Raw genomic sequence first — 14,393 nt, 5'->3', positions numbered from 1 at the left:
TTCTGCCCAAAAACACTGCCATGAATAAAGAATGGTATCAAAACATCCTGCAAGACGACTTCTTCCAACGATCCATGAGCAATTTGGTGATCTGTGCATTTTCCCGCATGATGGAGCACCATGTCACAAAGATGGGCCCAGAAGCTAATATCCAGCATGCCAGAGCGAATTGCAGAGATTATGAAGAACAAGGGTCAACACTCATTTTTTTGCCAATAAAAGCCTTTAAAACTTATGAGTCCTGTGTTGTGCCAACAGTGAAGCATCCTGAGACCATCCATGTCTGGGGTTGCTTTTCAACCAAGGGACTTTTCAGTATACCATAGAAACGTGGAAAAATAATCTACAAATACTGAAAAAGCAAACTTTTCAAAACAAAATTTGTCACTGCCAAAACTTTTATGTTTGTCCTGTTCAAATATGATGATAATCTCATCATTTGGCAGCAGCCTACTGAGGGCAGTAAGTATAAAATATACTTTTTGGATTTTTTCCGCCAAATGTTTCTCTATTAAAAGTACTACAAGAATTTAATGGAACCAATAAAGAATTGGAACTGCAAAGAGCAATTGAAATCAGAACCAGAATTTTTTAATTCCTTTGAATTCCTATTTCCATTATAGGAATTCATAATGGGAAATTTGTCAACTGTGCTAGTAAGTTTTGCTCAGGCAAGCACTGTCATCTTCTTGAGAAACTGTTAAAATCTAGTTTTGTTTGAAGACATTTGTGCCACCCAAACTATAAGCAGTTGAGTTTTTCAAGTGTCCTCATGACATTACTCCAGCAGGGAATATCTGAGTACTCGTCCTCTCTGTGTCGAGCATTAATTGGTGTGCAGTACCGTTGAGCTGATCAGATTTCAGCTGATTAAAGTGTGAGTGTGTGTGTACACACCTGCATGGCGATGAATGCTGAAGAGCCTGTGTTATAAAGGTGTCAAATAAACAGTGAGAGAGCTGTCTCCTCTTTGGCACAGGATTGGACGGCTTGTCAGCTTCATTATATTATTGTTTTTTTTGTCTGCATTGCACTTCTTATACTCTAAGGGCCATCTCTCTTACTCGCTGTCTCTCTTGGTCTCCTTCTCCATTCCTTAATCTTTCATTCTGTTTTCCTCTCTTTCTCTCCCACTGTTTTTTTATGTTTCTCTAAAATTTTTTAAGGCTGCGCCCTGCTGAGTCAAGTCTACATCACGGCAGCATGCACTGACCATAGAGGTCTCCTTTTGCCAATTCATAAACCCACAATGGTTTCAAGGGAGAAAAAAAAGAACAGTGAGGAGCTTTTCATCAACACCTACACAGGCAATAGGAAATAAAGCACAAAATGTCAGTCAACCCGGTAGGAAAAAAAAATGCTGCTGTCTTATCAGGGTTATCCCACCCTAAATTTAATATAGGCATTCGCAAAGGTCCCTGAAGTACAAAGAGAGCCCCTCAAGGAATCGGTAATAAGCGGCATATAACTTGCGAGTGTCACGTCACGCTGTCGAGGAAGCGCGCAGGAGGCACGAGTAAACGAGAACTGTCTTTAATCAAGGAAACATAGGAGATAATCCACAATAGGAGCTTGAGCCAACACACGTAGAGAACGAGTAGACCTGACAAACACAAACTGAACAGACTAGGACTGTGTCCGAAATCGCCCCCTACCCTTAAATAGGGCACTATTTGAGGGAACAGCCATTTTTAGTGGTGTCCGAAACCATAGTGGACGTTCTCGAGTGCACTCATTCAATCCCACAATGCACTGCAAAAACGAGTGTACAACTGGTGCACGCTCAACGGCTAGAGAATGCCCATAATGCACCGTGAGAGTCACGCGCCGAATGAAGTCCCGCATCTCGCCAGAAGATGGCCCCCGCAGCTGAATAATCAATCCGTTCATTTTTACAAAGCGCTCATCCATGGCGTACAGCATAATGTACAACACGGGTATAAATTCATTGTAAATTGATTATTAAATTGTTTGATTAGGGTTTATACATAATTTCCGTGACAGAGTTCAAGATAAATCCTTTAATCTTACTACTGGAGCTGCTAGTTTGCTAGTTTCAAATGATTAATAAACAGCAAGCACAAACTATGCAAAAGCGTTATTCCTTCCGGTGCACTCAGTGTCCGAATTCACTACTCATTTTCATTCACTCCTTCTAGTGAACTGAATTAGTGACCTAATGTAGGGAATAGTGAATGAGGGTATAGGGGGCGATTTCGGACACAGCCTAGGACTTTTAAACACAGGGCAATCAGGGGAACACAGGTGACATCAATGGAACATAATCAAACTAAACAAGGACAGGAACATGACCAAATAAGGAAACACAGGAAGGACAACGGGGGCAAAACAGGTCCAAAAGTCTGACAGCGAGAACATGTGACAGGAAAACATGACAAAACCATACCAAACTCATATTATTTCATTTTCTGTTCCAATCTAGCTTCCACGAGTCACAGTACACTAGGCAAGGCAAGTTTATTTATATAGCACATTTCATACACAATCATAATTCAAAGTGCTTTACATAAAATCACATCAATAAAAGCTGAGAATAAACATTTTTAAATGATTAAAATAGTATTTAAAACATATTAAAACTGTTAAGAATAAATAAATAAATAAATAATGAGGATACATAAAATACAGTGCAATCATTCGGGCGTAGCACAGTTCTCATTCAATAAATGCACAGCTAAACAGATGTGTTTTAAGTCTATATAATGTGATAATGACATGAACAAGTTTCTCCAGGTATTTGGGGGGGGGTCTGATGAAATGTCATCAGACATTTTGATGACATTTACCCTCAAATATCATGATTCCCTTTAATTAAATATATTTTAGATATGTGCAGTTTAAACATCCATTTATATTATGAAAAAAAAACATCTTTAAAACATCTGGAAAATATTTACTACCTCTTAAAAAAATTGCATCCATTGGTAGAATAAAATAATTTGTGATTTATCTCAAAGGGGTGTGATGGTGAACTAACAGTTTGGTACCTTGGTTTTTTTTTCTTATCACGTTCCAGTTTTTGGTACAGTGGTGAAAAACTTCACTGCGTTCATTTGGTACACATGCGTGCCGAACTGAAAAACGAACAATTTCGGTACAAAAACGTGTAACGTTACAACCCTATTACCTAATGATTTCTGACCAATATTGAGAAAGAGGTAAAAGAGGTAAATTGTACTTTTTAACTTTCATTTATTACTATGTAATAATTTGGAAAATGTAACCATTTACTACACTATTTTTGGTTGCACTTTATTTTGATGGTCCCTTTAACACATTCTCTTCACTATAAGTAACGTTGCACCTACATGTCTACTAACTCTCATCAGAGTATTAGTAGAGTATTAGTAGACTGGTAGGGTTAGGGTTAGAATAAGTTGACATGTACTTGCAAAGTTACACTGTAAAAAAAATTCCGTAAAATTTACGGTAAAAAAATGGCAGCTGTGGTTGCCGGAATTTTACCGTAAAAACTACGGTAGCAACGTTTTAGGTTTTATGGTAATGTCCAATACCGTTGTTCACCGTATATAATAGGGGAATTTACCGTTAACCATTTAACAGGTTTTTACTGTAGCATTTTTAGTCTTTTACCGTTAAATTCACGGTCATTTTTTACAGTGTACTTATAGTCAGTAGAATGCCTGTAGGGAGGCCATGACAATAAAGAGTTAGTAGGTCTACTAATACTCTGATGAGAGTTAGTAGACATGTAGGTGCAACATTACTTATTGTCAACAGAATGTTCGAAAGGAACCATCAAAAGAAAGTGTTACCCTATTTTTTGTAACCTTTTCTGTGGACCCCCTAGTGCGCCCTTGCAGCCGCCGGGGGCCCCTGAACTCCTTGAACAGTTTAAAAACTCCTCAACTAATTAAACAAGATGCACATGGACCTCTACATTTAACACTGACAACCACAAGAACACATTTAATTAAAAGATGAGGTCTGATTAATCACCACATGAAAAGTAATTGAAAGTGACAACAAATGCAACAACAGCGGCATAAATAAAATCAAGAGTAATCAGTTTAATTTATTCATGCCGTGCGTTGCTGTGATCTCAAGTACTGCATCACAGTGTATTATCCTCACATTACACACCTTGCTCAAAAATGACTAGAAAGAAAAACATGGAAAAGCTTTCTTTGTGTTTTTGAATCTTTGGTGTGCTTACTGTTTAATGTTTAAAGCATTTAAATTGGGGGAGGAAAAGACCTATGTTGATGTTGAGAGTTTTTAAGGGGTCTCTGAGGTAAAGATGCCATGTCGGCTGTGCAGGAGAAGCAATAATGAACTTTAAAGGTTCCAGAGATTGTAATTCCTGTGTAACTAGAGTTAATTTATGGTGCCTCTATGGTGTATTAAAAAGTTTGGGACAACTACAAAAAAAATCTAACAAATGAAAGGTCAAATGACTAAGGCCATATTTGGACAGCAATGCAGCACAGAAAAGATACACTGTCACGACTTTTTAATCACATGGAGCAGCATAAACTTAAATGCATGTAAATGATAAATGATCAACTGATAAAAACTGATAAATGATAACTAATAAATAATGTAAATAAGTATTATTAAATATTATTTAATATAAATGCAAAGCCTGCATTAAATTGTGACAGGTTCAGGCAATTTTTAAGTCAGTAACTATAATTTTAATTTAGAAAAATTCCAAGCTTAGATTTATTTAATGTTTGATTGATGGAAAATGTCAGTCATCTGCCATTACACCTAAATTCTTTTTATTTTTCTCTCTTTTTTGATCCAGATAAACCCAGTATGCACACACCTGAATCCTTGGTGAGAAGTCATGTTGTGTATAATGCAAAGGTAGAGTTTGAGACATATTTCTTATTTGTTCCTGTACGTAGTTCTTTCTGCTTCTACTATATTTACTACACAGTGGGGGGACATATACACACACTCAGGCACCCTGTGGGCCATCCTAAATAGCAAGTGCACAAATGCACACTGCGTACCACTGTGTACACCATTTCTTTGACTTTGGGATGTGAGATGTGTGTGCGTTAAGAGTGTGAGAGATAGCCTGCTTCACTGAAGCTGTTGCTATGATGGATGTAGTGATGTTTAAAGTTGTACTAAATGCACTTGAGTGTGTATGTGTGTGTGTGTGTGTGCGTGCGTGCATGCGAGTGTGTGTGTGTGTGTGTGTGTGTGTGTACGTGTGTACGTGCATGCATGCATTTGTGTGTGCGTGTGTGCATGTGTGTGTGTGCGTGCATGCGCGCGCATGTGTGTGTGTGTGTGAGTGTGGAGTGTTATGAGAGCTCCCAGAACTCCCTTTCTCTAACCTTCATCGGTTTTTATCACCAGCAGCCAGTACAAAATGATATACACACCTATTCTAATCAGCCCAGTCACCAATACATACAAAATACATACATAAAATGTTTTATTCAAGGTTTGTGGTTTGTGTCTACTGTGTGTTCATGCAGTTCCTGGGAATTACAGAAGTGGAGCAGCCCAAAGGGACAGACATGGTCCGTGTGGCCGTCAGGAAGCTGAAGGTAGTGTGTTTACAGCACTCCACTATTCTGAACATTTATGGGCTATAAAACGTGCTCACGGTTCTTCTCGCCTGTTTATGGGGCAGAAACGGCTGTGATAATTAAATGTAAATATACAGACATTTTAAAAGGCCAAGTTCACTTCCAAAGTTCATATAACAGGCTCAAGCTGCATTTCAATTGTATGTGAGTGCCAGTTAACACAAGGCAAAAGCTGGTAGGTAAAACAATAATTTATATCATTATTAATCTGATAAAAATAATGAAATGATTAATAATTGAATAGTGATTCTTAATTTATTCATGTCTAATTATTATAAATGAATATTCTGTATTTTATTGTTATATTTTACATGATCATTTGTCTTCAATCATCATTAATACTGTTGCTGATATTAATATTCTAAATACTACACTAACCCTGTTTATACCATAGACCTACACTGAACGAGGGACCTGAGACATATTTAGGGCCAAGAATATCTTAGAGACTTTTAAGTGGGTCTTTTCAGCTGATGAACCACGTAGCAATGCCCTAGCAAATTCAGAGCAAAACCCTGGCAACCCTAACATTGGCAAACTCCCTCACATTTCCTTTAGAAAACGTAAATATCTTTTGGAAACATCTGTGTGTTTATTTAATAACTGAACCAAACAGTCAATACACAGGACTCTGCTTATAACTAAAACTGTTTATGAGACTGAAATAAAGCTGTGACTCATTCACGGTGGGATTTTTAGGGGACAGATTAAGGGCACAATAAAAATGTCCTTTTCCTGGACGATATTTCTTTCGCCCAATTTATGTCCAGCTTTGGACTTTCTGCAGGTCAGTGCATTGCTCTGGAGACGTGTTTGAGCACCTCATTTCACCTGATGCTCTACTGCTCTCCAGCAACACCTCCAGCTCTCTCTGCTTTTCCCTTGATAGTATGTATTTGCACAGCATGTGCTGAATCACTTTTGCTTCCTTAGTTTCAAAGGCACATCAAGAAGTCAGAGGGGCAAAAAACTCCTAAAGTGGAGCTTCAGATCTCTATATATGGTGTGAAGATATTGGACCCTAAAACCAAGGTAGGTTTTCTTCACAGGAAGTGCTTTATGAATAAATATAAAACTATATTGTTGATGTGATTCCATGTATTGCAACCCTACTTTAGACTTGAAAAGTCACAGTAATTTATTCATCCCAATGTACTACCCCACTACCATCCTCACACCCGCTCTGACAGAAAAATAAAATTTGGCAGAAAATTACATTTGCTATCTTATCTTTCAAACATTTACTGTTTAATGTCATGCCAATTAAGTGCCGTTAGCACAACTGACAGAATTATTTATTTCCAATACTAAAATAATTTAACTAATTCAGCAACTAAAGTAACCAAATAGCAAAATAGCTCTGTCAGGATCTGAAAAGAGAGCCAATGTTTTTGAACAGCAATTGTTAGAAAAATCATGAATGCCTATTTTCCATTTCAAAAGCAAAGGTGGCAGGTTGTTTAATAGCAGAATCTTCTCACATGAGAAATAGTTTCTGTTGTCATGTGTAACGTGAGGTATTATTGTAGATAAACTCACAGTATCTGCACAAGCACGGGAAATCAGTAATAACCAAGGGCGATCGCTTCTGGGCATTTAATGCTCAGTGGGGAAAGACTAACACTAAGTGAATTTGCAATTGTGTTTGAAATTTTATTGCGGTATCCCTCATTAGACTTCATTGAGTTTGTTGTGCTGTAACGCTTGTCAGTTTGAATGAGTGAGAAGACACAGTGCGAATGCATAAATCACATCAGCTGTAAAACAAACACTTTTCCATCAATATACTGTATCAATCATCATTTACAATTCAGTAATGAATTTACAATTCATAAACCTATAAACTTGTCCCTTTCAAGTGCACACTGTGTTTGTCCATATCAAAGATTTTTTTTTTTTTTATTGGATGTTAATTAAAAAAAAAAAAAGATTTATTTGAAATTAATAAAATATAAATTATTTCTCACAAATTAAACACTAAATGGATATCAGGAATCAGTCATTGAGAATTATGTATAACAAACTTGATTGTCATGAAATATAATTTATAGATGAGGGATCACACTTAAATCCAAGTGGAAATAAATGTACTAGGCCAGTGTGAATACTATAGCCAGTTAATATAGTCATAAGCTTCACTGACGGTGCTGAGGGATGAAATATAATTTATAGATGAGGGATCACACTTAAATCCAAGTGGAAATAAATGTACTAGGCCAGTGTGAATACTATAGCCAGTTAATATAGTCATTAATATAGTCATACAATATATCCCCATCAGATCTTGAAACTGCTCAATTCAGCATCTACACTTGTCAAACAGGGGTTTCATTTGGTTTGTGTGCATAAAATGGGTAGCAGTCTTGGAATGCGTTATTTTGAATGTTTTGATGAAAGCTTGTTGAGGCTGTTATCATGTTCTTGTGCACAGAACTACATACAGACAAATGCTCCAGTCTATTGCTTCTCATTTCAGTGAAATCACAAATGAAAATGCATGCGTCCCCGCTTTTGATATACATACACTGACAAGCATCTGCAATTATGCATTATTAAAAGAATAGTTCACCCAAAAATGTCAGTTTGCTGAAAAATTTACTCATCCTCAGGTCATTCAAAATGTGGGTGAGTTTGTTTCTTCATTGGAACAGATTTGGAGTAATTTAGCATTAAATGACTTGCTCACTAATGAATCCTCCGCAGTGAATGGGTGCCGTCAGAATGAGAGTCCAAACATCTGATAAGACTGCAATAATCCTCAAGTAATCCACACAACTCCAGTCCATCAAATATCGTATGAAGTGAATTATTGTGATGTTTTTATCAGTTGTTTGGACTCTAATTCTGACGGCACCCATTCACTGCATAAGTTCCATTGGTGAGAAAATTGTGAATTGTGTAAATTTATCCAAATCTGTTATGATGAAGGAACAAACTCATCTACATCTTGGACAGCCTGTGGGTGAGTATATTTTTAGCAAATTTTCATTTTTGGGTGAACCATTCCTTGATGTCTTTTTCTATCAATTCTTCAATAGGTAGAGCTTGTCTTTCATAAAGGCCGAGGTCAGGGATCTTGGGCCTAAAAAGGTTGGTGACCACTGCTTTAAAACAACATGTTATTTTAGATGTTATTAAATGAATTGGTCAGCAAGAATTATTGTGGCCTCAAGTTTCTATGTAATTAGTTCATAACAATTCTCGCTCCCCCATCCCTACCAATTTTTAAAACAATATAAATAAGCACCTCTTATGCATGTAAAATGCATGTAAAGGCTCATGTCAAAAATGTATTCATGTTAATTTTGGAGAAACTTCTGAAAAAAAATTAATAAACATAATTGTTGAAACATAAATGGGAACACAGTTTAATTCTCCCGAGCTATAAAGAGACTTAAAAATATAAACCTCTGAGCAATACAATTTTCCTCCAGGCTGTTTTCGATTTGTTGCTTTTTGCTTCAAAATAGGTCAGTCATACCAGTGAGCTTTTCATCTTAGTTCAACTCTCCTTCCTATTCCAGGAGATGCAGCATAACTGCCAACTTCACAGAATGTCCTTCTGTGCAGACGACAAAACTGATAAAAGGATCTTCACCTTTATCTGCACAGAACCCGAGACGAAGAAACACCTGTGTTACGTGTTTGACAGTGAAAAATGTGTAAGTAAATAAGCTTGTAATATCTAAAGTTACATAGGCAGAAACCTGGTTTGCTTAATGATTGCAATGTGTGCAAATCTCACCCAGGCAGAGGAGATCACTCTTGCTATTGGACAAGCCTTTGATCTCGCCTACAAAAAGTTCCTAGAGTCTGGTGGAAAAGATGTAGAGACGAGAAAACAGATTGGAAACCTTCAGAAACGAGTAAGATTATGTTCTTGGAATATTGCTCACACGTTCGAGATGTAGATAAACATTCCCAGAATACATTCTCACTCAAACACACTCATACCTGGGGGATTCTTCAACTATGGGCACTTTTGGCCCTGTGGAATTTTAGAAAATAACTTTCTTTTACCCACACTAAACACACTTTTCACTATTTTTTTCAATCTGTCCACTAACAGTGTCCAACAGTGTGTATAGTTATTTAAAAAGTGGCAAAAGTAAATCATGAAAGCATAGTTTCCATAAAAAGTTTCCAAGACTGTTTTAATATCATCTTCAAGTTAAAAGCTGTTAGTTTTTATAAAAATCGACCCCTGAGACATAAAAGTGCCTAAAGTTGTAGAAACACCCATCAGTTTGAGAGTTGATTCTTGGAAATATGTCAACAAACAACAACATGGAGGAAGGTTGCGGTTGTTTTTGAATGATTTGTATAGAACTGAGAAAAAAATAAGCAAAATAGTGGAAAATATGGATGTGACAGTGCTTGGGGAGATATGGGGAGCAAACATTTTGTAGACTGGTGCACACAAGGGAAGAAACGTATTATTTGGGTTGTTGTCAATAAATAGTTTTCATCAAACAAGATTCAATATTGCATACTACAAACTTTGATAATGTCAATCTGTGAATCCGCACGGCATTAGTGAATACTGAAAATATAAAAAGCACAGCTTACATGTGCAACAGGCCCATATCAACAATTATTACTATAAATGTTCTACAAACTTTGCTTTGCTTATAGCTTTGAATCTTTTTGACGGCTGTGCAGAAGAATCAGATATTTAGCTCTCCCCAGTGATTTAGCTGATTCCAGTGTAAATACATTTACTGTATGCCACATTACAATGTCTGCATAAATGTTCCTTTTCATTATTTATACTGTATGGTGCTTAAAATGCAGCTTCCTTTGAAATGTAAATACGAGTATAGATGTAACCAGAATTTCACTGGCTCATAATCTCGTGAGCAGGCTGCGGGGGCGTCCTGTATCCCAAAAACGTATGCAAAATGTTTTCATGTGATTGACAAATGAAAATGTGAATCTTTTTGTGCAATGTGCTTATGTTAATTAAAGATTCAGGATTTGGAGATGGAAAACTCAAAACTGAAGAAGAAGCTTAAGGAGCTGGAGGATCAGCTGATGGATTCTCGCTGCTCGCCAGAACCTTCAGTAGGAAATGAGACTTGCTTATCATTCCAGTCAAATGCTGCTGTTTCCTGCCAATCTCAATGGTTCTGCTCTCTTTCAGTTCATCAAAATGTGTTTGTTTTTCTCTTTTATCTACCCCGCCATTTGTTTTTCCCCTTTTCTCCATTCCAATCTTTCTCTCTCACTCCCCAACCCCCAGTGCCCTTTTTCAGCACCTGCATGTTAATGTCTCTAATGAGCCGTGCATTTTGCAGAAGCCGTCTGCCTTGTCCTGGTGTGGTGATGATGTCACATCACTGTCCAGCCTAGAGATCTCCTCTGTCACTCTAACGCCTGTCAGCTCACCCGATTCCAGCCAATCAGCAAGCTTGCTCACCCAGCCTCCTGCTAAGCCCACCCACTCACAGCCCACAAGTGGTTGCATCGTGCCACAACCTCGTGTAAATGTCCCGTACATAAAAAAACAACACAGAGCACTTTGCATGTGATTCAATTACAATTTTTCATACTTAAAGGGATAGTTCACCCCCCAAAAAATTCTGTTGTCATTGTTTCCCAACCTGAATGGCCTTTTTCTTCCATGAAACAAAAAAGTTTTTCATAGTACACTTTTCTGTGCTATGACAGTAGATGAGAAAAAAAAGCACCGTAAAAGTGCTCCGTATGATTCATGCAATATATAATTTAGTCTTCTGAAACTATATGATATCTCTGTCCAGAACAAACCATGTGTGAACTATTGTCTAGCTAGTGGTTCTCAAATTTTTTGGGTGACACCTCCTTTTGAAAGTTGAAAACTTGCAAAAATCCTATATTCAAAAATTTTTTAAAAATTAATTGAACATATTAAGTAAATGAATAAGTAATACTGCTTTGCAGTAATAGTTGGACTAAAATAATCATTTTAATAAATCTAGACATTTACTCACTTTTATATTTCTCCAACCCCGTATTAAGTTTTCATTTGTGAAACACAATAAACAAAAAATTTGTGTAACACAAAAGTACAATAAAAGTAGTCCATACGTGTGCATTATTCCAAGTCTTCATTTCAAGTTAATTCAATAACAGATCGTAATTGAAGTCAAAATTGTTTCTTTACCCATTTAATTCTGGCAACTCAGTGAACGCCACTTATAGGGATAATTCACCCAAAAAAAATGAAAATTCTGTCATTTACTCAACTTCCACTTGTTCCAAACCTGTATGAGTTTCTTTCTTCTTTTGAGCACAAAAGATATTTTGAAGAATGTAGTATGGAGTAACCAAACAGCTGACGGAAGCCATTGATGTCCATGGTATTTTTTACCATACTATGGAAGTCAATGGTTACGTCAGCTGTTTGGTTTAAATAATAACAGGTGAGCTAAGAGAAGTAGAAGAAGAAACTCACACAAATCGCATTGGTTCTCACATCAGTGCGGTAAATCTGAAAGGTGAAGGGTAACCAGATTTAATAGCTAGGCAAGTCTCCACACTTTTTGAGAACCACTGCTTCAACCTTGTTCTTACTAAAAGAAAAAAAAGGAAAAAACTTTGATAAAATGAATACATTTAATTGAATTTACAGTTAAATGCTTATCATACAGTTGGGCTGGTTTTGATGCCTTTAACACACATATTACTCTTATATCCATGTTATTAGGCTGGAAGCATACAAGCTAGAGTGCCCTCTACTGACATATTTGATATGGTTCCATTCACCCCCGAATCTCCAATAACAAGACGGCTGAACTGTAACGGCATCTCATCTCTATACCTGCCTTCAAAAAAAGACAGAGGTGGGGGCTCCTTCCGTCTGCTGTCTCACTTAGATGAATGTGTTACTTTTGTAAGCACCTGAAGGCAAAATCCATAATTGCTAATGTAATATGCTTCTCCATAAGAGGGTCCATTTGATTTGGAACCAAATGAAGCCAGAGTATAGATGTTGAACGGAGAATTTTACTGATACATTGTTGTTGTTGTTTTTTTGTATGTATACATTAATTATATATTCATTTATATTTGTATATATAAATATAATTTTTGCAAGTGGTGCTCCATGAGCTATTGCACATTCAATACAAGTGTCTGCTAAATGACAAATGATTTACTAGTTTGTCTGGTTGTGCTGTAGATATAGACCTGTTTGGAGCTGAACCATTTGATCCGTTAATTTGTGGACCTGCTGTCTTCACCCCAGACATCCAGTCCAAATTGGATGAGATGCAGGTGAGCATGTTTAGTCTTTTCTGTTTTTTTTTTTGTTTTTTTTATCTTTCATTTAGATTGAAATTCCGTTCAATATGATGATTGTTTTCATGTTATGGCATATAACGGAGAAATGGCTGATAATAAAATAAAAAAAATATTGACAGATAATCGATATGGTAATAATATATTACGCATCCCTATTTTTATTCTGTTAAAGCTTTTTTATTTTTATAGTACCATGCTAGTACTAAACATTATAGGATTGAAGCACAATCTTTATTACAACTGTACCATGGTACTTGTGTATGTATCATAAAGTTTTAATTTAGTTTTGACGCAATGTGCAATTTATATACAGTGGGTATAGAACCTAGCTTAAAAATAAACTGCATGAAATCTTTTGTCAGGCAGACATACAAACGTTTGGTTAAAGGGAGAAAACAAAACACAATGGCTGCAGGTCAAACACATCTACAGTGGGTATAGAAAAGAATCATCCCCCTTTAAATTAATCACATTTTGTTGCTTTGCAGCCTGAAATTAAGATGGATACAGTTTTTATTTTATCCAGCTTTTACAGCTTTTATCCAGCTGTATTTACTCAGTGCAACTTATAACACCCAACATGTAAGATATAACACCAACATGTCATAAAAAATAAAAAAACAGAATCACTGAGTTGGAAAAAGGATCATCCCCTTGTGGAGACCTTTTGCTTTAATTACAGCCTTTAGTCTGTTGGGAAATGTCTTTACTAAATTTGCAATATTTGCCCACTCTTCTTTGCAGAACTGCTCAAGTTCAGTTAAATTTGATGGTGATCATTTGTGGACTGCATTCTTCAAGTCATTCCACAGATTTTCAATGGGATTTAAGTCTGGGCTCTCATTAGGCCATGCAAGGACATTCACCTTGTTGTAGCCGTTTATTTGTGATGATTTACATTTTTATTATTTGTATTATGTGTATATTTATATTTGTATTCATGAATTGTTTTGTTTGAGTATTGTCCACCTGTCTGGTTTTAGCGACGTATGCATCTCCATATAGGGGCGGGTAATAGGAAGCTGGGATAGATTGTGTTTGGATATTGGGCATAGTGGTAGCTAACAGTTTTTTGACCACTTCGTTATTTTGGCTTGATTTTTCATTTGTTGGAAATAAGAACTGAATTTAGAAATGCTTTTGAAACTAAACAATAGCATTTAAGAAACGAAATCAAAAATTGAAAGGAAGTTTGGAATGGAGTGCGTGTAAAATAACCGCTGTTCCCCGAATCCACGGCCTAATTCAAGAGGCAGACACACACCTTTTTCTGCTTCAACCACTGTGTGCTCAGTTTTGCTGTGTGCTTTGAGTCATTGTCATTGGCGGAGGGCAGCAGATCTCTTGGTAGCCTCTCTGACCAGTTTCCTCCTGGCTCTTTCCTCCAGTTTGGAGTGATGTCCTGATCCAGGGTATTTGGTGTATTTGGTGTAACAGAATATGTTGACATGCTTTAATGTTCAAAAAACACATTGTTTTTCAAATACTGTACATTATTGTAGGTCCTCTATGCCC

The 14,393-nt window shown here is 36.7% G+C and overlaps 1 protein-coding gene across 5 annotated transcripts in view; it reads left to right on the top strand.

The window, feature by feature from the left end:
• Positions 1 to 14,393, top strand: part of LOC107705580 (PTB domain-containing engulfment adapter protein 1-like) — a 51,068-nt gene that overhangs the window by 32,203 nt on the left and 4,472 nt on the right. For 3 of the 5 annotated variants that reach the window (XM_016508905.1, XM_016508908.1, XM_016508906.1), the window contains exons 3-11: positions 4,793 to 4,854; positions 5,481 to 5,552; positions 6,528 to 6,626; positions 9,119 to 9,256; positions 9,344 to 9,460; positions 10,563 to 10,658; positions 10,892 to 11,077; positions 12,283 to 12,418; positions 12,757 to 12,851. In XM_016508905.1, the coding sequence (XP_016364391.1) occupies positions 4,793 to 4,854; positions 5,481 to 5,552; positions 6,528 to 6,626; positions 9,119 to 9,256; positions 9,344 to 9,460; positions 10,563 to 10,658; positions 10,892 to 11,077; positions 12,283 to 12,418; positions 12,757 to 12,851 (1,001 nt within the window). The remainder of the gene's footprint in view (positions 1 to 4,792; positions 4,855 to 5,480; positions 5,553 to 6,527; positions 6,627 to 9,118; positions 9,257 to 9,343; positions 9,461 to 10,562; positions 10,659 to 10,891; positions 11,078 to 12,282; positions 12,419 to 12,756; positions 12,852 to 14,393) is intronic. The other 2 variants (XM_016508907.1, XM_016508909.1) reach the window with 2 other exon arrangements.

This window comes from Sinocyclocheilus rhinocerous, unplaced genomic scaffold (assembly GCF_001515625.1).
Source record: "Sinocyclocheilus rhinocerous isolate Xijiao unplaced genomic scaffold, SAMN03320098_v1.1 scaffold504, whole genome shotgun sequence".
NCBI classification, from domain to species: domain Eukaryota; kingdom Metazoa; phylum Chordata; class Actinopteri; order Cypriniformes; family Cyprinidae; genus Sinocyclocheilus; species Sinocyclocheilus rhinocerous.
The sequence above is the reverse complement of the archived record's forward strand: the minus strand, read 5'-3'. Positions and strand labels throughout refer to the sequence as shown.